Source organism: Cornus florida, unplaced genomic scaffold, assembly GCF_030987335.1.
Source record: "Cornus florida cultivar Cherokee Brave unplaced genomic scaffold, ASM3098733v1 CherokeeBrave_3.0.0_Hap2_Chr01, whole genome shotgun sequence".
NCBI classification, from domain to species: domain Eukaryota; kingdom Viridiplantae; phylum Streptophyta; class Magnoliopsida; order Cornales; family Cornaceae; genus Cornus; species Cornus florida.
In genome coordinates, this window is record NW_026775571.1 from 46,925,872 (window position 1) to 46,948,334 (window position 22,463).

A 22,463-nucleotide genomic window follows, 5' to 3' on the forward strand; every position below is an offset into this window, starting at 1 on the left:
AAATGAGTTCGTCAACCACATATAGTATAATAAATCTCAATAGAATAAGATTTCATTATCACTATTGATGAACAATCCCTTTTAATTAATGTGGGTCCCTCAACTCCGTAGCATAATAAATCACACAATCAATACGTCAATAACTTATCCTGATGGAGGAGTTCATTATTACTATTGTTGGGATTCATTTGCTATTAGGTGAACACTTCCATTAAAATAATAATATGTGGGTCCCTTAACCACTGCATGAAAAATCGGATAACCAATACGGCAATAACGTATTCGGTTGGCGAAGTTCATTATGCTATTGGCGAGCAAATCCTATCATTTCCATATCTTTTAAGACGATGCCTTGTCTATCATATGAAATGATTCTCGATTTTGTTTAGCCTTTCTAAAATCACCTAGTGTAGACCACTCCGTTGGGGAAGCTAACACTATTGATTTTAAATTGAATGTATAACGTTATTAAAGCTCTAATGAAAAATAAAACATTAAATATCTTGTCATTATAATCCAGACTCTTTAAATCATGGGTAGGGCCTTGTTTTTAAAGATCTAATTACAATGAACATTTAATATTTTTATTTTCATGAGACAACCATTTTTGTAATCTCAGACTCTTCAAATCATGTGTAGGGCCTTATTTTTGAAGATCTAATTACAATTGGTATAATAACGAAGGCCATGGGGTAATGTATAAAAATTCCCGCTCCCACTCAATTTTTAATTATATATAATTAGGGTTTTCAATTCATAATTTAATGCATACAAAACGCCTTGATTTTAATCCAATTAAATTTAGAAAATATCTGGATTTTAAATGATTCACTAATATTTAATTTGAGGCATTATTGTAAAATAATTTACAAAAATAATTTTTCGTTTCTTAATAAATGCCTTCAAATTAATTAGCAATCAAATCCAATTTATCTTCATAATTTAATTAATATAAATCAAGTTATTTAGATAAAAAAATTATAAATCCAATGCATGAATAATAATAATCAGCATTTAATTATTCCATGCATCACATAAATAATTAAACAACAGACAGAAGCAATTTAAATGGCCAATGGAATCAGCTTTTAACATTCAAATACTATTCTTGTTGTACGAGCGTCCTCCAACTGTTTGCAAACACCTATAGGAAGCTGTTACGTGCTTGGAGAAGCAAAACGACACTTGGAACGCGCCCGGAGGATCCAACAAGCACTGTCACGCGCCTGGGGAAGCTTTTGCGCATCCCCACGCGCTGGGAATAGGAATAGGTGCGTGGCATGCGCCTTCACGCGCTGCCACGTGCCGGTGGCAGCAACAGGTGCGTGGCACGCTCTCTCAGGCACTGCCAGGCGCGTTGCATAGTCAGCATGTGCTGGCGCGTGAGGAACATGCACCAGTTACATTAAAAGGTGTTTATTGCACCATTCCTTCGCCACATGTGATCATACCTCTCTCTTTGATTTGATCCAGCGGTTATGGATCTGGTTGCATGGTAATATTGTGTACCGCGATGCACTATATCCCGTGTCCTCTTCCGGCAATGACTCTCGCCGCCAGCGAACCTCCGGTCACTGGAAAAACGCTGGAAAAATTCCAGAAAAATAGGAAAAATTTGCAGAAAATTAAATTAAGCCCAAAAAAATTCCAGAAAAATTTCGGAAAAATTCCAGAAAATTGCTGAAACCTAATTTAACCCTTTTGGACCTTCTTGAAGCTTCATAGCATCCTTTGATGAAGATTACATGGTTTTAAAAATATTTACAATTTGAAATACAATGAAAAAATTAAATTACATCATTGAACTTTCAAACGGCTAAATCAAAGCCTGAATTACATTCATCCAAAGATAAAATTACATTTAATATACCTATGAACTTCATCCATGACCCAAACACACATCATCATCCATTCACAATTATACATACATCATCATGTATCAATATATATCAACATATTAAATCATACATCAACATACATCAACATATCTATATGTATAAGATGATGATTTTGATAAAAATATGATCTCTAGAAATGAATCAAACCATGCTCTGATACCACTGTTGGGAACGTGCAAGTTTTAAAAACTTTTCGAGAGATTTTGATTCATAGATCTTGATTTATCACATAGAGATAAGTTTTATGCAAAAATAAAATATGATGTATCATTCAATTAATAAATTGAATACTTACATCAAGGTTTGAGTAAACCTTAGATCTCTCCTCTAAAGTGAATGTTCTCACTTATTGTAGATCCTGTTTGCTAGATCCCTTCTCCTTGGATCGGCATCTTCTTGGTAACGGTCTAGCCTTTAGGAATCACTCATAAGCCTCCATGAATGACCTTGGAAAACTAGGCTTGTGGGAGCCTCCATTAGATGAGAAAGCAAACCCTAAAATCTAGAGAGAAAAAATATATTCCTTTTCTTTTCCAAAAGTCTCTCCTAAAATATACATGAACCCATGTATATATAGGCGATATAAAAATAAGAAAAGGAAACAATAAATCCTTCTCCATCTCTAATTCACATATCTCAAATCTAATACGATTCCAATATCAAGTTGGGCTATGAGTGAGAATCCTTTGGGGTTGCGTTAAGTAACAGATTTGGGCCGTTAGCTTTATCTTCCTCAGTGGATGGAAGATGCTCTCAGCCATCTGGTTCTCTCAGCGCGAGCGTCAGCGAGGATCGGTGAGGTAAGTCTGCGCATTACTATCATCTGTCTAAGAAGAAAGTCCTCCTTCTTGTGCTTCGTAAGAGGTGGAGTCGAAAGGACAAGTAGAAATGGGTGTTGTCTTCGCAACCGGGTTCTGATCCGGGTAAGTCCACAGCTTTTTCTGGGTCTTCTTCTCTCCGTACTTTCTCTTCTCCCCCTTCTCCTTCTGTTGGGGGATCGAGTAGTTCGTTGGGGTTGGAGAAGGGTGGGGTGGTCACTGTGTCCAATTCCTTGGCTCCAGTTGGTAAAAGTGACTCGGTGTTTGAGTCAGATGTTGGTCATGACGGCGGATCTGCGAATGGGCTTGGCCTCGCTCGTTTTTCAGAGTTTTTTGGTGAGGGTGTTACGGTCTGCGTGGGACAAAATGTTAGGGTGAAGATTAATGATGCTTCTGCCACTGTTTTGTTGAAGGAGATTCGGGATCTTTCGGCATCCAAATTTGTCCAGTTTGAGGAGGAACTTGATTCACTGATGGCTGATTGCTCCCTTTCCTCTTCTGTCATTGATGATTGGGAGGGTGATGCTGGCTCTGCACATGATGGGGATTTGGGTTTAGTTCAATAGAATAACATTGAGCAAGCAGTGAACTTGGCTGTCCCTTTGGCTGTTGTTCGTCCAGAGGAGGATTGGATGAGAGGTTCTTCTGTTTCTGAAGAGGTGAATGATGTGGAGGAGGAGTGGGTGAGGGAGAATGGGATGGAAGTGGGCTCTTTGCTGGGAGTTTCTTTCGAGGGCAGGGAGGATGAAGCGATGTAGTTGTTCCAGGGAGTTCTCAATTCTCAACTCAAGGAGAGGGTGGGAGGTAGGGACAGAAGTCAGGAAGGGGTGGGTGATTCGGTGTTACATAATCCTACTGGTTTTATCACTTACGAAAGGAGGAATAGGGGATCCAGGGAGAGTGATGGTGGTAGGAGGGGTGGTTTCTCTAATTCTGTTGTTTCACCGTGAAGCTACAAATTCTTTCATGGAATGTCCGGGGTCTTAATGACTCGGTCAGAAGAAAAGTGGTGAAGTCGGTCATTCGTAAAGGGGGAGGTCATGTGGTGTGTTTGCAAGAAACCAAACTCGCTTCGACGTCGGATAGGTTGGTGCGTAGTCTTTGGGGTGGAAGGTTTGTAAAGTGGGTTGTTTTGGATGCTATTGGCTCTTCGGGTGGCATTTTGATCATGTGGGATAACAGATAGGTGTCTAAGGTGGATTCTCATGTTGGGAAATTCTCTGTCTCCTGCGTGTTTTCTTTGGTGGAGGATGGTTTTCCTTGGGTCTTTTCTGGTGTTTACGGGCCTACAGAGGATAGTGTGCGTCATTTGCTTTGGGAGGAATTGGGGGAGGTTCGAAGGAGATGGTTGCTTCCCTGGTGTGTTGGAGGGGATTTCAGTATTGTTCGATCTCCTTTTGAGAGATCGACGGGGGGTAGATAGACTTCTGATATGGAGGTTTTTTCGGATTTCATTGATGAGTTTAGATTGATTGATCTGCCTCTAGAGGGTGGGCCTTTTACCTGGTCTAGTGGACGCTCTCTCTCGGCTTGACAGGTTCCTTGTGTCCGGGGAGTGGGAGGAGAAGTTTTCTGATGCTATGCAAGCTACTTTGGCCCATCCTATCTCTGACCATGTCTCGTTGATGCTGGATTGTGGTGGGTTGCGGAGTAGACGCTCTCCATTTCGTTTTGAGAATATGTGGCTTCGGGATCTGGAAAGGGTCCGATCTTAGTGGGCGGAGTTTGGGGTGATTGGCACCCCAAGTCATTTGCTGGCAGGTCATTTGCGTCATTTGAAGGGAAGTATTAAGATTTGGAACAAAGAAGTCTTTGGGAATCTTGTGTGGAGGAAAAATCGGGTTCTGGCTGAGATCGCTGATATTGATAGGATGGAGGGTCAAGGGGATTTGGTTGATGCTTTGAAAGTTAGGAGGGCGGAGTGTAAGGCAGAGTTTGCCGAGATTACGATCATGGAGGAGATCTCGTAAAGACAAAAGTCTAGAGCTTTGTGGCTCAAGGAGGGGGATAGTAACACGAAATTTTTTCACAGATTGGCCAATGCTCATAAAAGGGGCAACCATATTGGGAGGATTCAGGTGGAAGGGGAGCTTCTATGCAAGGAGGAGGATATTTGCAAGGGCATCTCAGAGTTCTACGAGAAGTTGTTCACTGAGACTGTTGAGTGGAGACCCTTGCTTGAGGGGCTTCAGTTTGCCTTTATTTCTAGTGAGGAGTGCTCGGGTCTTAAGGAGCCTTTTTCTGAAGAGGAAGTTCTTTCTGCTTTGAAGAGTTATAACGGGGATAAAGCCCCAGGTCCCGACGGTTTTACCATGAGATTTGTTTTGGAGTGCTGGGAGGTGGTTAGAGGGGAGGTGATGGGTTCATTTCATGCTTTCTATGCTCAAGGTTCGTTTAAGAAGAATTTGAATGTCACTTTCATTTCTCTCATTCCGAAGAAAGGAGGGGCGATGGATATTAGGGATTTTCCCCCTATTAGCCTGGTGGGGTGTTTCTACAAGTTGATTGCCAAAGTTCTTGCTTCTAGGTTACGGAAAGTTCTGGATGGTGTCATTTCTGATTCTCAGAATACTTTTGTGGGAGGTCGTCAGATTTTGGACTCAGTTCTTATTGCTAGTGAATGTGTGGACTCCCGATTACGCAGTGGGGTCCCTGGAGTTTTGTGTAAGCTTGACCTGGAGAAGGCTTACGACCATATGAATTGGAACTTCCTTCTTTACCTGATGGAGAGGATGGGGTTTGGTGATCGGTGGAGGAGATGGATTCATTTTTGTATTTCCAGTGCTCGCTTCTCGATTATTGTGAATGGTGCTCCTACCGATTTTTTCTCTAGCTCGAGCGGTTTAAGACAAGGGGATCCGCTTTCCCCTTTCTTGTTCCTGTTTATGATGGAGGCCCTCAGCAGATTGATGAGTAAGGCTATTGAGTTAGGGTTTCTGAGAGGCTTTCAAGTGGGCAGGGATGCTGCTCCCCAGTTAGAGGTCTCCCACTTAATGTTTGCCGATGACACTTTGGTTCTTTGTGATGCGAATGTGTCCCAGCTTAGATATTTGAGGTGTGTCCTGATTTGGTTCCAAGTTGTTTCTGGCCTTAAGGTGAATGTGGGCAAAAGCGTTTTGGTGCCGGTGGGAGAGGTCCCTGAGATTGGGTTTTTGGTTGATATTCTTGGTTGTCGTACTGGTTCCTTTCCCATCTCTTACTTAGGGATGCCTTTGGGGGCCTCGTCTAGATGTGTTGGGGTTTGGGATCCTGTGGTGGATAGGTTTGAGAAGAGGTTGGCGGGTTGGAAGAAGCAGTATCTCTCCAAGGGAGGTAGGGTCACTCTGATTAAGAGCACCCTTTCTTGCATTCCTACTTATTTTATCTCTCTGTTTCAGATTCCCTCTTCAGTTGCGGAGAGGATTGAGAGATTGCAGCGTAATTTTCTATGGGGGGGGAGAGGTGAAGAGTTTAAGTTCCATCTAGTTTGTTGGGATCAGGTGTGTAAGCCAATTCGTTACGGAGGTTTGGGTCTTAATAGACTGGTGCTTTTTAATAAGGCTCTCCTTGGGAAATGGTTGTGGAGATTTGGTGTGGAGATTTGGTGTGGAGAGGCATTGGCTTTGGAGGAGGGTCGTTGCTTGTCGTTTTGGGGAGTCTAGAGGAGGGTGGTGTTCTTTGGAGGTGTGTGGCCTTCGAGGTGTGGGGGTTTGGAAAGTCATTCGGAAGGGTTGGGATGAGTTTTCCAAAAACGTTCGTTTTCGAATCAAGGATGGCATGAGGATCAGCTTTTCAGAGGATGTTTGGTGTGGGGAATCTCCTCTCGCCACCTCTTTTCCTCATCTTTTCAGGATTGCTACGGATAGGCAGGCCATGGTGGTTAACTGCTATCATCTTGACAGTGGGTCACTGGTTTGGGATGTTCGATTCAGGCGGTTGTTTCAGGATTGGGAGATTGAGGAGGCCATTCGTTTTCTGGAGTAGTTGTATCGCCAGAGGATTGTGGATGGGATTTCTGATTATTGGTCCTGGGCTGCCACCTCTCATGGGCGCTTTGAGGTTAGATCTTTTTTCAGATGCCTCACGGATGATCATAGAGCTCGCTTCCCTTGGAAGACTGTTTGGCGCTCTAAGGCTCCTCTCAAGGTGGGTTTTTTTGCTTGGACCTCTGTTCTGGGACGGATTTTAACCCAGGAGAATTTGAGAAGGAGAAATCAGGTGGTGGTTAATCGCTGCTATATGTGTCTTCGAGATGAGGAATCTGTGGATCACCTTCTCCTCCATTGTAACATGGTTAGAGACTACTGGAATTTGATGTTTGGCTTGTTTGGGATTCTTTGGGCTATGCCTAGATCCGTTAGAGGGTTGATTGAGGCTTGGAAAGGTTGCCATGTGGGGGCTTACATTGTGGATGCTTGGAGGGCTTCGCCTCTTTGTGTGTGGTGGTGTACTTGGCTCGAGAGGAATAGAAGATATTTTGATGGGAAGGAGTTGTCGATTTCTACTCTTAAATTCTCTATCATTTTTACCTTTTTTTGTTGGGTTTATGGGAGAGATCATAAATTTTTAGATGAAATTGTCGATTTTTTTGCTTCTTTGAAGGCCTAAAGGTCCTTTATGGCCTTGTGTATATTTTCAGGGTTTCGCTCCCCTTTTGAGCGCTTTTTTAAAAAATTTCATACTTATCAAAAAAAAAATTATTTTATTGGCTATAATGAATTAATAATTAGCCCGATCCATGGACCCAATTCAATTAATTCATAAATTAATTTCTACTCCACTAAAAGAAATTAATTGAACTCCAATTAAATAATAAATAACCTCTAAGTCAATATTGCACTCTGACCCCTCTATACATAATTAGTTATCGGATAAATAAAGCCATCAACCCGATTACTTAATTAATATATTTATTTTGGTACCTTTGATTATTTTCGGCTTAATCACAATAAAGTATTTGTTTGACAAAAATAATAATTTAAATAAATAAATATATAATAAATCATTTTGTTTAAAACCACATGAAGGCCTTCGAAATTACTTTGTGATCAATCATAATCAATACAAAATAAATACAAGTAGCAATGATGCAAATATTGAAAATATAACCCTTTAACTATTAATTACATTACCCAAAGTGCCGGTCTAAGGATTCCGAAGATTCCGCCGAACAAATCAAAGTAATTACTAATTAATAAAAGAGTCTATACTTCTTTCATGCTTAAGAGTCAAATGCCATGACAATGATAAAGAGCAATTGCATACGACGGCTCTCGCAATATATCTCAACCTAACGTGGATCCAGTTCAAGCCTTAGTTAATAATGAGTCCATCCATAATTACCGACTATGAACCATTTATGATTACTATTTATATTCATATATTGATCGTCATCACATATATATATATATATATATATATAAATATCTCTTCTAATCAAATGGACACTATCAATTCGATAATGAATTGAAACATAATACATTGAATTTACCAATTATATAAATCATAAATATTTCAGATATGTCAGGAACATATGTCACTATAATCCAAATAGGAATTTGCTATGCCAGGGCATATAAATCCCAACATGGAGAACCCATAAGTACCTTTGTCGATGTTTCTGAGTTTGCATTACCCTTGAATAGAGCATTACTAAAACATATACAGGGAAACCAAAAAAGAAAGAGATTGGAATATATGTATTAGGTTCAGATATTACTTGAGGGTCATTGTTTTGTGCAACAGTAAAAATATGCCCCGATTGTGTATTCCGAGAGGTAGGTTTGGGTATAAAAGAATGCACATTTTTTCAAAATACCCAATGTTATTTGCGTATCTAGTCCATCCCTCCCATCATCCTCGTTGGCGGAACGGGTAGGTCGGGTACACTGGGTAATCTGTTTTTTATTTTTTGGTAAAACATCTCTTGCTTGAAGGTAGTTATTGCAAATCATATTCTCAGACATGGTTGGCATTTGTGTTTCAGTCAAGAAATTAACGACGCCAATTAACAAAAAAACTAGAAAGAAATCACAGATGTGTTATTGCTTCCAGGTTGATGGCTTTGTAAAGATATTCCTGGGGGTTGCGCACGGTTGGGCCGTGAGGTACGAGGATGAAGATGAAGAGGCTCTGAAGCATGCAGAAGAAGCCCACCAGGATATGTTGGATTGGTTTGGTAAGTATCTTAAGTAAGACAATTTGATGTGTTATACCACGTGAGACAATTTGATGTGTTATACCACGTCTCATGCCATTGTAAGAGATGGTTCGAAGTTGGAGCCACTGAGACTTTGCTTTGTGTTGGCTTGAATATGGAAGTTTTTCTGAATACTAGAATTATTTGAGACTATTATATGCAACAATTACACTATTGTCTGTAACAATTTAATGTGTAATACCACGATTTATGTCATTGTAAGAGACACGGATGAACGAATAATCCTTTAAAACTGCAATTATTGAGATGGTTGGTAGTTGGAGCCACTAGGATTTTTTTTGTTTGACTTGAATATGAATAGTCCTTAAGAGCTTCATTTTTGAATTTCTTGTATGACTTTATTTTAACATACTTTGATATGATTTTTCCTATGGAGAATCATTTTAATATGAACAACGCTATTTTATTTGTCTAAGATTTTTTGGACTGAAAATGTGTGAATTTTATAAGAGAGCAAATAATAACTGTCTTGAGGTGTGCATCCGACGACAATCTTACTTTTCAATAAATTAAATGATTATTTAAGTATGTGTATTTGATGAAATCTAGATATTAAAAAATAAGTTTTCACTCGAAATAGCATAACATTTTAGAAGATGGAGCATGAAAAAGGTAGCCAATTTACATTTACAACTAGCAAAACTCAGTTCTTAATATCTTCATTTTAAAAAAAGGGAAAAAAAAAATCAGCAAATGGCAAAACAGTTATCTCAAATGTTTACATTTATTTTGTTTTATTATTTTTTTTTGAGAAAAATTGTATTGTATTGATGTGTATGAGATGTATACAACAGGGGTTTATATAGGAGGGGTTATGTGTGATGAACAAGTAACCCTATATGTATATGGTAACTAAATATATGATAATCCTATACAAGGTTAGAATCTTAGGTAATCTTATACAAGATTAGAATATATTATACAATACAGTAATAATATATTCTACAATATATTCTAATAGTCCCCCTCAAAATCTAGGTGGATTGAATGAAACCATTTTAATTTGGAAATGAGATCTTGAAAGCATGGCAGAAGCGATTGTGAAAACATCAGGATCTGATCATGTGAAGTGATGGACCGTAATTGTAAGGTCTTCTGAAGAAAATGATGACGTGGTAACTGATGATGTGGCAGCACTGACGTGGCAACTGATGACGTATGGCACGACGTAGATTTGACGTGGCGGTGCTGACGTGGCATGATGCGTGGCGTGGCGTGGCGTTGATCTGACGCTGTCATCCCCGATGGTAACTACTATAAACTAATTCACCACGTTGAAGACACGTGTGAGTACATGATAACCACTAATGGCACGTGGTGGCACGGTGACGGAGCTGATCTGACACATTGAGATGCGGGATTACCACTGGTGCGCGTGAAAGTGCATGGAAGAGTGGGATTACCTACTTGAGGCGCATGGTGGCACGATGTCGAAGTGTCAGATTGAGATGCAGGATTACTGCTGGGGCGCGTGAAAGTGCATGGAAGAGTGGGATTACCACTTGAGGCGCATGGTGGCGCGGTGATGAAGGTGATTCGACATGTTGAGCATCTCTGAATGAGACATCTCGTTAAATAACGAGGCTTCCCTATACGAGGTATCCCTAGGCGGGGCATCTCTAAACGAGGCATGTTGTTGGGTTTCTTGAAGGAAGACTTAGACAACAAGACAATGAGGCTTCTTTAGATGGGGCGTATGAAGATCAAGGCATATGAATACCTTGGAGTGCGAAAGCATGAGTTTACTAGTTGATTGTCGCTGCCGAGGATGGGGCAAATGGTGCCATCCCCGGCAGTGACTACGATAAACTGGTAGATTGTTTACCATCGAAAGGCTCTGATATCTATATTGTATTGATGTTTGAGATATGTATACAAGAGGGGTTTATATAGGAGGGGTTATGTGTGATAAACAAGTAACCCTATATATATATGGTAACTAAATATATGATAATCCTACACAAGGTTAGAATCCTATATACGAGAATCTTATATAAGGTTAGAATATATTATACAATATAGTAATATTATATTATACAATATATTTTAACATTAATCATCAACATCTTGAATATTATCACCCGCAAATTACATATATAATCTAAAGTAATGTGTAATTATCCACAAAGTTCATATGTCATCTAAATTCGAAGTATTGATTATGTTGCAGGATGATTCCATGCTCAAACTATAGGAGATAATAATCGACCTATCCTAAAAAAACAAACTGTTTTCTTTTTTCCTAAGAAAATATGACTCACCTCTCACACTTTAATTCCAAATCAATAAGGGCAAAGTATTGAAAAGGGGTGGTGTTTCACTGTAAGGAATGAGAACGCTTTTAATTTAAATTAAAGTGAAACAAGGACAAGGACTTATTTGTACAACTTGTCCTTAATTAATGGTGTGGCCAAGCGATATATAGGCCGATACACGACCCTTTTTCAAGGGTTCCATATCGGTCCGTTCGACCAGTTTACACTAATTTTATTCGAATATGTTACAAAGCGACCGATACTGTGAACCATGATTATACTAGCCCTGAAGCGTTTGCCAAACAAGTGCTCCACCATACTGAGATGGCTTGCAGTTGGAGCACATAATGCTCTAAAAATTTACCAGCAAGACATTTGCTCAATTGGAACAGACGTTGACTAGTGAAGAAACATGTTTATGAATTTAAAGTTTTTATGCGCTTCATTTATAACTATTTCCAAATAGTCTCAAAGTTTTATAACTGCTATATTTTCAAATGAGACTATGAAAGAAAGTTTTGCTCACTCATTTGATCTATCAAACATTAGTTGCTTCATCATAAGCTTCATTTTAAAAATCCTTGAGAGCTCATTGAGAAATCAGATTAAGCTTTTCAAAATTTATTCAACTTTATCAGGTTGTAATTAGGGGTGACAATTACAACCCATTAAACCGTCTAAGCCCGCCTACTAATATTAAATTATTTAGAAATTAAAATTCAAATGATTGGATTAATAATGGGTAAAAAATGGATACCCATATAATTCAAAGATCTATGATGAATTAAGAGAGTTAACCGATCAAACAAATTTTTTTTTTTAATTTTTTATCATTGACAAGAATCTCACACACGCTACACTCACACACCCATTTTACTCCTTTGGAGATTTGAACCCTCACTGTTCACTTTAAAAGTTAAAAGAGATACCATTGGACTACAAGGCCTTGGAAGTAATAACTCTCTCTCTCTCCCTCACTCTTCAACTTCTTATATATATAAATTTTTTAAAAAAAATTAGACACGTGGCCAATGATACAATCATAAAATAATAATATAATTTTATTTTATATATATATATGAATATAATTTTTTTCTTTGCTTGACCTTTCCTACTCTTTACAACTTCTTTGAGGAAACTTCTTTTCTTCCTCACAGCTCCTCTTCAACGTACAGCTTTCCCATGTATGGAAAATTGTGCCCTTATACATCATCATCATCATATTTGTTTTGCATAACGGGATTTTTTTATTTTTTTTTTGGTAAATTGCATTGACACCCCCTGAAGTTTCAGTCAATGTCACTTATATATGAGACAACATCTTTTTTAACAATGACACCCCCTATAGTTTAAAAATGTCATATTGTCCCTGGTTTTTTAATTCAATTAATTTACAAAATATCAACCCTGTTAATTGACAAAAATACCCTAACCATTAAGCCTCTTTCTCTACCATAATCTTTAACTCTTTATTTTTTTTTATTTTTGGGTTCATTTTAGTACTTCCCTATCTCTCTTTCCAACCTAGGACATGACTATTTTTTTTTTTTACCATAGTTTGCAATGTAAATATAATCAATATAAAGTTATATTATACTTTTTTTTTCCATAATTGTATATTATACTTATTAGCTAAAAGTAACAAATTTAATAATATATTATATTGTAATTGTCATTATCATTATCATTATCATTGTCTTTATCTAACTTTAATGAACAGAGTAGTGACTATATTTCATATTATATAGTCTATGCTATATATTTATTATATAATATACCATGAATATTCTTGTTAAATATATGAATATCTTGTAATATTTAATTAAAATCTCAAATATCATATTATGTGTTTAACACAGGTATAATATTTTATAAAAAATAATTTAATATAAACTTTATTTATAATATAATTACTAATTTATTATATAATGTAATGTCTTTAGATAGTTTTATTTATTTTCAAATTTGGTATAGTAAATTATGTAGTGTAATATTATATCTTATTTATGAATTTAACCATTTTATTATTGGTGTTAAAGAATATTTTAGTTATTTTTGGTAGCAAGGGTTGTTGATGCAGGGCCGGCCCTGGCCCAAGGCCACCAACGCAGTAGCCTTGGGCCTCAAATTTTAGAGGATGGAAAAAATTGGTTGCCTTGGGCCTCAAATTTTAGAGGCCCAAAGTTTGAGGCCTATAGGGGATGGAAAAAAAAATAAAGTTAGGGCAAGTTTCAAACGACACAATGTCACCATCGGCTTCGACACTCCCGCAGGGCGCAGCCTCCGCTATCACCTCAGGTGACAAGGTATGTTCATCCTCTTTCTCTCTTCTCTCTCCTTTTGCATGAATCGATCTTTTATATATATTTCTTTCTTTCTTTCATCTCATTATTTGATTTGTTCTAACTTTGGTTCATTTGATTTGGGCCTTTACCTTTGTTCCAATAGTGAAATGTAGCTTCCAAACTAGGGTTTTTTGTGTGTGTGTGTGTGTGTCACTGTGTGTGATGGCTATCAAAAGCTGAATGAATTTATTATGGTTCTCTTAGTAATTTAATAAATGTGTGCCTTTCTACATGTGTCTTTCATGGCGATCAAGTCCATAATATATGGCAGACACTTTTTTTTTTTTTTTTTTTTTTTTTCCCTCTCCCTATTTCACTCCAATCTCACAATAGCAGCAACCATACCCCTTTTCCTCATAAGTTTTTGCATTTTCACATTCATTCCTACGAAAATTAAGGATCCCTTCTAGTGGGGTTGAACCGGTTTTCGATCTCTAAATTATGCTCATACTTAAAAGTGCCAAATTAAGGGTTTTTTTATATTTTATTTTTAGGGTTAATTACACTCACACCCCCTGAGGTTTGTTGTATTGACAGCCAGATTAAAGTTAGCCATTTTTTGGACAATCACACCTCCTCTCAAAAATTTGATCCAAACAGCCCCTTAAAAGATGAGAAAAGACGAGATTGCCCGTTAATATTTAATTCTTTCTAACTATAAAATATTTAAAATACCAAAATACCCCTTGAGAGACCAAAATGTTCTTTAACCCTCCCTTGATCTCTTGAGCCCCATTCTCTCTCCCCTTTCCATTTCCTCTAGCCACCACCATCATCACAACACTGAAATACACCATCAATTCATAAGTCTCACACATATACACAAAATGGCAGTCAGTCCTTTTCCCATCATCTCCAAATCCTAATTTATACACAAAATCATATACATATATACACATTTATATATCTATATCTATAGACACACAACAAAATTAGGCACCGATGACGATGGAGTGACCTGAACTCCCCATCATCATTGACCAATTTGTCTCTGTATCCCTCCACCTGATTGATGATGGTGCAACCACCACCATTGCTGCCGTAGTTGCATCTGGTCCACCGCTGCTGCAATTATAATCCTCCTCTTCCCCGTTTCTCTGACCCAAGGGCCATTGTTGTTCCTTGGAGCCCGTCGACGACAACCAAGTTGATGGCGATCTTGCCAGGCTTCCCGTCGCTCCGCAACCGTGCGCCGCCGTGGCATAATCTTACCAATAAATTCCATTTTATTGTTATTATTTTTATATTTTTCCGATGGTCCTTACCTAGCTTAGAGTGTATGTGTTGTTGCTATATTTTCCCAAATTTATGGCTATGATTGAATCTGAGGGCACATTATTGTTATTTATTTTTTCCCCTGATTTCTAACATCTTGACCCTTGACATGGGGACTTGATAGCACAAAAACAAAGGTAAACCAGTAATCTGAGGGCACATTATTGACTTCTTGTTCCTTTTTTTTTTTTTTTTTTTTTTCTTTCCAATAATGGCAATATTTGGTTTGATCAAAGATGGCTTAAGCGTACCTTCCCAAAAAAACAACAATAGCTCAAATGTTACTCTCAGGTAAACATTTTTGCCTCTGATCAACACTTGGATCAGCTTCCCATTTGTAAAGATTTTGTTTGTATATGTATGTGCATATATTAAATTCTGAATGTTGGGCTTGGTATTCAAATTAATTTACATATGGATTGATTTAATGTTGAATAGGGTTCACTCAAATTGTGATTTTATTAGTGATGGATTATGATGGTGGTGGCAGCGGCACTGGTGGTAGAGGTGTAGATAGAGAGGAAAAGAAAGATGGTGGGCAATTATGGCTAGAGAGAGAGAGGGGGAGAGAAGATGAGGGTTAATTTAGTTTAATAAAATGGTTTGGAAATGTTAAAGGGTAATACTGTCAATTTACCATGTGTTGAATGTGGTAGGAGTGTCTTTGTCAACTTTATCAAATCTGAGGGGTTGTGATTGTTCAGAAATAGGCTAACTTTCATCTGACTGTCAATATGGCAAATCTCAGGGGGTGTCACTGTAATTAACCCCTATTTTTATATGAAGATACATACCACCATTATTGATGTTATTTAAAGTTGGCTCAGCTAGAATTTCAGTTAATAATACTGTCAAAGCACTTGCCATCGAATGTACAAACACATAGAAATCAAGAGCAGGCTTTAACAAAACAAAAGTTAATGGTTTTTTCTATTAATTTGCACAGGTCTTCTGTAGCAACGATCAATCAGTCACTGCTACTAAAGTTGATTCCTCATCCTAAAATCAAGAAAGGGGTAATACCGTAATTGGCTCCCAAAAAAAACGCACACAAAGTGTAGTTAATATAAAGAGTGAAAGACAAAACTATATATGATAGTGGATGCCACATATAACCTAAAAGTCCCACTTCTTCTTCAGCATTACAAGTTCAGCCTCCTATATATATATAGTTACCTCATCTCCGTATATTTTTGTCATCTGTAATCATCAAATTTTAGCAGCTACATAAACAATGAATGTAAAAAAGAAGTTGCAGTTTTCTGTTCCTCATTTCCACTTTTGGACTGTATTTTGGATACTCTGTCTCCTCTCCTCTCCTCTCCCCCGGATTCCAGTGAAAACTCCAGCCAGGAGATCATTCGACCAAACTGCTTGATTTTAGATTTTTTTTTTTATATTATATTTATTGTATGATCGGCAATGCTTAGTTATTATTGTTTCTGTTTGATTCTCCATCCGTTTTATGTTAATTGTGATCTTCTTTCACATGCTAGCAGGACATTCTTCTTAGGATCTCGTGAGGTTATTTGCCTTGAACTTGAATCAAATCATTGCATATCGAGGTAATATATATTTTCTTTAAACAAAGCAAATTATTATTATTATTTTTTTGAAGTCTAGTTTTATGTTTATTATGGTTCCTGTTATTTAGATTTCAAGAGATATCATTATGTATACAAGAAAATTTGAATCTGGGCATGAAAAAAAAAGAAAAAAAAGAAAAGAATTGATTCAATCTCAAAAAGGAGATATTCTTAAGTTTTTTAGGAGCAATACACAAATAGAGAGTTTAGTTGAAGATTTGGTGAATGAAGAACATATGAATGCGAAAGCAAATGAAGAAAATCTCAACAAACATGAAGATTTAATGAATGAAGATAATAGGAAGTTAGTTAATGAACATGAAGATTTAATGAATGAAAATTATAGTTATTAGTTAGTTGTACACAATGCACATGCGTACAATTATATTAGCTATAGAATTTGAGAACATCGTGTGAAAATTCCACACTCTTATAATTTTTTTTGCGCGTGTGAAACTTAAGGGCCTCACATTTGAAAGTTCGCCTAGGGCCTCTCAAAATATTTGGAATCTCAAGGCCGGCCCTGGGTTGATGTTATTAAAAATCATTACAAACATTTAAGATTAATTTTATCTGAAAATAAAAAGTGGTTGTGTGATGATTTTAATAATATAAAGAATAAAATTTCAAAACAAAAAAATAATATTAAATAAATAAAGTCCATGAAAATTTTATAAATTTAATTAAAAAATAATTACTATGTTTAAGTGTCAAATACCAAGACACAACCATCAAAAAAACAATCGTGGTGGAATCGAACGTTTCTAACCGGATCTTCTTTCTTTTTTTTTTTATCTCTGGCAGATGACGTTAGAGATGACGTCAGTAGTTTTGTGATCTACTTCTTCCCATTCCAACCAAGACCCTCTCCATATATATATATATATATATATATATATATATAGTACATGTAGTATAGTTATTTACATCTGTAAATTAGCTTTGATCAATTCTTGTGTCGACTGTCACTTCCCCAACAGAAAATTTGCTATTCTTTTCTCAGATTTAAGGGATGTCAGCCCCCAGTGCTGCGAAAACCCACCAACACTCAGCTCAAGCTGTGGAGTGGGGCATGTGGAAGAAATTGCAGGCCTCAAGTCCTACGTTTCTGGACCCTCTGATTCCAAGCTTGCAGTTGTTCTCATCTCAGATGTTTTTGGTACTTGATTCACTACTTATTTTGAGCTCTCTCTTCCAACTATGATTTGGGTATTTGAGTATTTTTCTTAATCTGGTGTGAAACTAGTTTTCTTGATCTATTTCATAGATATTAGATCTTGGGCTATGAATATGTGTTTGTGGGTTCTTAATTTGAATAACATTATGGTAACTTAAAACATGTTTGTCTATACCAACGAAAAGGGCTATTCTTTGTATGGTAACTAAGATTTTTTTTTTTTGGCTGAATAAATATTAAGATTTTTGCTATTTACAAAGTGGGTATTGTTTGTTTCATTTGCAACTTATTAACTTCTTTATACTCATTGTGTGTAAGTCAGTGTGTTTATTGTGGTTATAAATCATGTCCACCTTTTATCAAGTCTCAATCTGTCTGTCATCAAAATCATCATCATGGCTGTTGTACTTGTGATATGAGTTATAATTAATGAAAAAAAGGAAAAAATAATCATCACTGTCATATCTAATGCACATGTATGAATTGATCTTGCAGAATTTGAAGCTCCAAAGTTGAGGTATTGTCAATTTTCAACTCTGCTTTTGCAACAATTCAGTGCATGGTTTGCTACTACTATTGTTTTTATACAATTTTTTCACTTCATAAGTTTGTCAATTGTTTTTGTTTTTTGATGGTCTAGTCCTTGTCCTCTTAAACATAGCAGATTGAAAAATTATAATAATAATAATGATAATAATAATAGAATATATGGTTTGATGATTTAATAGAATCCTAACAATTCTACTGATATATAGTGGAAATAAGAGAGAGAGAAATAACTGCCATGTATAAGGGAAAATGACCATTTAGCTGGTTCTTGCTTCCTAGATATTTTAATACTTCTATAATTATTCAATTATGTTTTCAGGAATTTCTATACTTGACGCAATTATCATCTAAAAATGCGTAAGAATCTTGCCAATTATATCTAAAGGATGCATAGATTTTTTTCTTTCTAGAATGGCTTTAAGAAATACAAAAACTACCTTTTCTTTTCATTTTTAATTTTTTGATAACCAGAGGCTTTGCTATTTCTTGAAAACCTATATTACACGGATTCAAGTGCGGGTGTCAGACAGGGTACGTGTCTAGAGATTGGATCCATCTATCTATCAAATTATAGGACACGGGGATACGAAATATAAGTGTCCAAAATTCGAACACGGGTACTTGGACACTTTATATATGTTGTACAAAGGAGCTGGGAAGGCCCGAAAGTCAGTGGCCCAACAATAATTCAAACACCCAAATAGCCTAGCCCAATGAATTTGTATGTGTGAAATGGATGTAGGTTACAGCTGTAACCCACTGCTGTAATATATATAATAATGTAATATTATAATGATGGTACATGCAAGCCTCCTCTAGTTGTACCACTTTCTTGGAAGTCGTAATATAATATTATACTGTAATTATTGCTGTAATATAGTACTATATAGTATTATAATGACTGATACCCACAGCTGTAATATACCTATAATAATATAATATTACAATGATGATCCTAGCCTAAAAAACAGTGAGCACGGGAGTATAAAAAAATGTATATACATATATTATATGAATAAAAAATTAAGGCACAAATTTCCCTGTCTTCCACAGATCCGTCTTCAACCTTTGTAAACTTCAAACCAGAGATAACCAGGACTTCAAACCAGAGAACTAGGGAGCTTCGTAGAGTCTCCGATTCAAAAAGAAAGTGTTCGACACGAGTCCCGTGTCCGTGTCGTGTCGTGTCGACATGGACACTACCTCCAATTATGGAGAGTCCAGGTAACACAGTATATATATGTATTTGTGTTGAATCTGGTTTTGATTTGAGAGGGAGATGTTAGAGAAAGAGATGGTAGAAGAACTTTTTATATTTGAAAATGGATATTTTAGTTTTTTTAAATTTGATTAACTTTTCAACTAAAATAATATTAAACAAACAAGAGCATAGTGGTAATTGCATTATCACTATTAACGGAGTCAGCCGACAAGCTCTGACATGGGAGGTCGGAGTAATTTCTGAAAACTATGTGGTACTGTGTGTAGGTTTAGCAATCTAGAGGGGAGGTCAGTGTAAATTACCCGATTTTCAAAATTGTTAAATTTGTGCCAATGTGCAATTTGTGGCCTTGTGCTGGTGTTTGTGTACCCTTTGGGTGTCACTGTTTAATGGGTGATATCTCCATCTCCTTCTTGTGAATTTGGGAACTGAGCTTGTCAAACTTCTTAAATAGCCAAGTAATTATTGTTTGGCCTTGTGTCAACTGATTTTCACACTCTTAACATTGTCATATAGTTTGACGATAAAGTGTCATTTGTCAACGTATTTTACTTATGCCTTTGTTTTTCAACTGTGAATAAAGCTTGCTGAGAAAGTTGCATCTGCTGGATTCTATGTGGTTGTTCCTGACTTCTTATATGGAGACCCCTATGTACCTGAAAATGCTGAAAAGCCAATATCAGTATGGTTAAAAGAGCATGGAACGGTTAGTTATCTTCATTATACTACATGCCTGGAAATTGCTACTTATTTATAGTGTGAAAGTAGTTTCCTTTGAACATATTTTTCTTTAGGGTTTGCTGGAAATTTAACATTTAGAGAAATCCAAAATGTGGATTGACTCAGCAGACCCATTCATTTTGGGTCTCCTTGAAGAAATGAAGTTTCTGTTTTTCAAATAATACTGAATGGTGTTTCTTCCTTTTTGGGGAATAAAATTAGTGTCTTCAATTGTTTAGTTTTCAAACTCAAATAAAGTTTTGATTAATTGTAGCTTACACATTAGTGTCTAAAATATTTTCTTACCTTCTAGGATAAAGCATTTGAAGATGCAAAAGCAGTTATTGAAGCTCTAAAAAGTAAAGGTGTATCCAGTATTGGAGCTGCAGGCTTTTGTTGGGGTGGTAAGATTTTTCCTGGACAGCCTTCACGAATTTAGACAATATCATATTGCTCTGCAACTAGACAGGGCTTAAGAATCAACAACTTGACTAAAATTGAACTTTTTGAATTCTCTCATCAGCTAAGGTCGTTGTGGAATTAGCAAAGCATGCTTATATCCAAGCTGCAGTGATGCTACATCCGTCATTTGTCACTTTGGATGATATCCAGGGTATGAATTCTGTTACTAAACTTTCCTGAAATTACTCTTTGATTTATTTTGTCGGACCCAGAATTTTAAAGTAGACCTCTGGAATTATTCATAGAAGCAATTGTGTTGGTCCTTCGTGAATTTTATTTGAGCGAGTGTATGATGAGGGTGCATGCTCTTACAGTGAGCTAGCTTGTGCCATTGACCGTTTGGATTGGGAGTGCATACATCACAGTATCTTGATGGTTGATAGCATGGTCATGATAGCTTTTTCATTTATATGAAACACATATAACCTTCTAGGTATTTATATAGTGCTTTCCTCCTTAATGGTGGTGAGCATGACGTTTATTTATTATGTTTTTTTGTGAGTTGGTGGAAACAAGAAATTTGTTTATTTACAGTTGCCACAATTTTCAGGGGTTAAGGTTCCAATTTCAGTACTCGGAGCTGAGATTGACCAAATATCTCCACCAGAACTTGTGAAACAGTTTGAGGGGATCTTAAATGCTAAGCCCGAGGTATGAAACTCCAAAACTTTCCATGTAACACTAAAGAAAAATATTTCATATTGCCCATCCTCAAATTATTGTTCACATACCTTTATAACTTCAATAATCTTTTCCTTTCTTTATTGGCAATAGAATATTCAAATAAGCCAAGAACCGTGTTACCTGGACTTTCCGATTCTCCTTAATGTATCTGTGTTGACACAACGTGATACGACATGGGTATGGGTATGACGTGTGTCAGACACATAACCCAAATTGGACACTTGGATCTTTCGATCTTCTTAAAGGAAAAGAAAAGCCCATTGTGATAGCAAAGAAGGATTACCTGATTCTGACATAGATGGAATTTATCTTCTTTTTTTTTTTAATCATATTCTGTTTAATTTCGTTGTTACTAAGTACATTTTTTAAGAATGCAAGACGTCTCTACATACCCTTATTCAGGTTCTGAACGCATTTTGAACCTACTTCACATATCTTAAAATTCGGGATCTAGGGTGGTCTGACATTTGGACACATACTCATACCTCATACATATACCCAAGTCCCTGTAACTAAGCCAAAAACTGACTAGGAATTTATGTTTTATCTTCTGTAAGTGTTGTTTTAGATACATTTATACTCACATACTTCCTGTGGCAGAAGTGACTATGAAAGCTAGACAATTTGTTTACTTTTCACTTGAACACTGCGAATCTTTCACATTGATTTTGTACAATTATTAACTTCATGATTGTTTTTAATTTGTAGTTTCTTTTTTTCTTTTTCTTTTTATTATTATTTTTTATTAGTTAAAGATGCCTTATATTTTGGTGTGCATGATTATCTTGTTCAAAAAAGAAAAAAGAAAAAGAAAAAGAAAAAATTGATGGTGGGAAGCTTTTCAAAATTGACCATCACTGTCAACTTCAATTTGTATTAAGTTTATCAACAACCAGATTGTGGTATGTTCATTTTTGCTACATACTAAAGTGACGATCAACTCCACTTTTTTTGATCCACAATTATGGCCAGGATCTTAAATATTGCATGGATGTATGTGTGCGACTCTATGCTGTCTCAGACTTTTCATTTTTTTAATTTTTTTAGTTTATATATATACATATATATATATATGTAGAGAGAGAGAGAGAGAGAGAGAGAGAGAGAGAGAGAGAGAATACTCTGTAGAGTGTTGACAAATATTGAATATACCTTTTGTTGGGGTGGGGGCTCCTCCATCCTCTCTTTTTTTGGGTAAGTGGCTCCCTGATGTAGGACAAAGGACAGGCTCAAATAGAAGAAAGTAAATAAGAGTTATGGGCTGGAAATTCAG

The 22,463-nt window shown here is 36.5% G+C and overlaps 1 protein-coding gene across 3 annotated transcripts in view; it reads left to right on the forward strand.

Annotated features, from left to right (window-relative positions):
- Positions 1–22,463, forward strand: part of LOC132295928 (endo-1,3;1,4-beta-D-glucanase-like) — a 41,943-nt gene that overhangs the window by 12,584 nt on the left and 6,896 nt on the right. Inside the window, exons 1-7 of one of the 3 annotated variants that reach the window (XM_059794197.1) lie at positions 13,228–13,476; positions 16,290–16,355; positions 17,380–17,535; positions 19,908–20,030; positions 20,358–20,448; positions 20,568–20,657; positions 21,057–21,157. In XM_059794197.1, coding sequence (XP_059650180.1) covers positions 17,389–17,535; positions 19,908–20,030; positions 20,358–20,448; positions 20,568–20,657; positions 21,057–21,157 — 552 coding nt within the window. In that variant the 5' untranslated portion in view covers positions 13,228–13,476; positions 16,290–16,355; positions 17,380–17,388. Of the gene's footprint in view, positions 1–13,227; positions 13,477–16,289; positions 16,356–17,379; positions 17,536–19,907; positions 20,031–20,357; positions 20,449–20,567; positions 20,658–21,056; positions 21,158–22,463 lie in introns of those variants that run through there. The other 2 variants (XM_059794201.1, XM_059794191.1) reach the window with 2 other exon arrangements.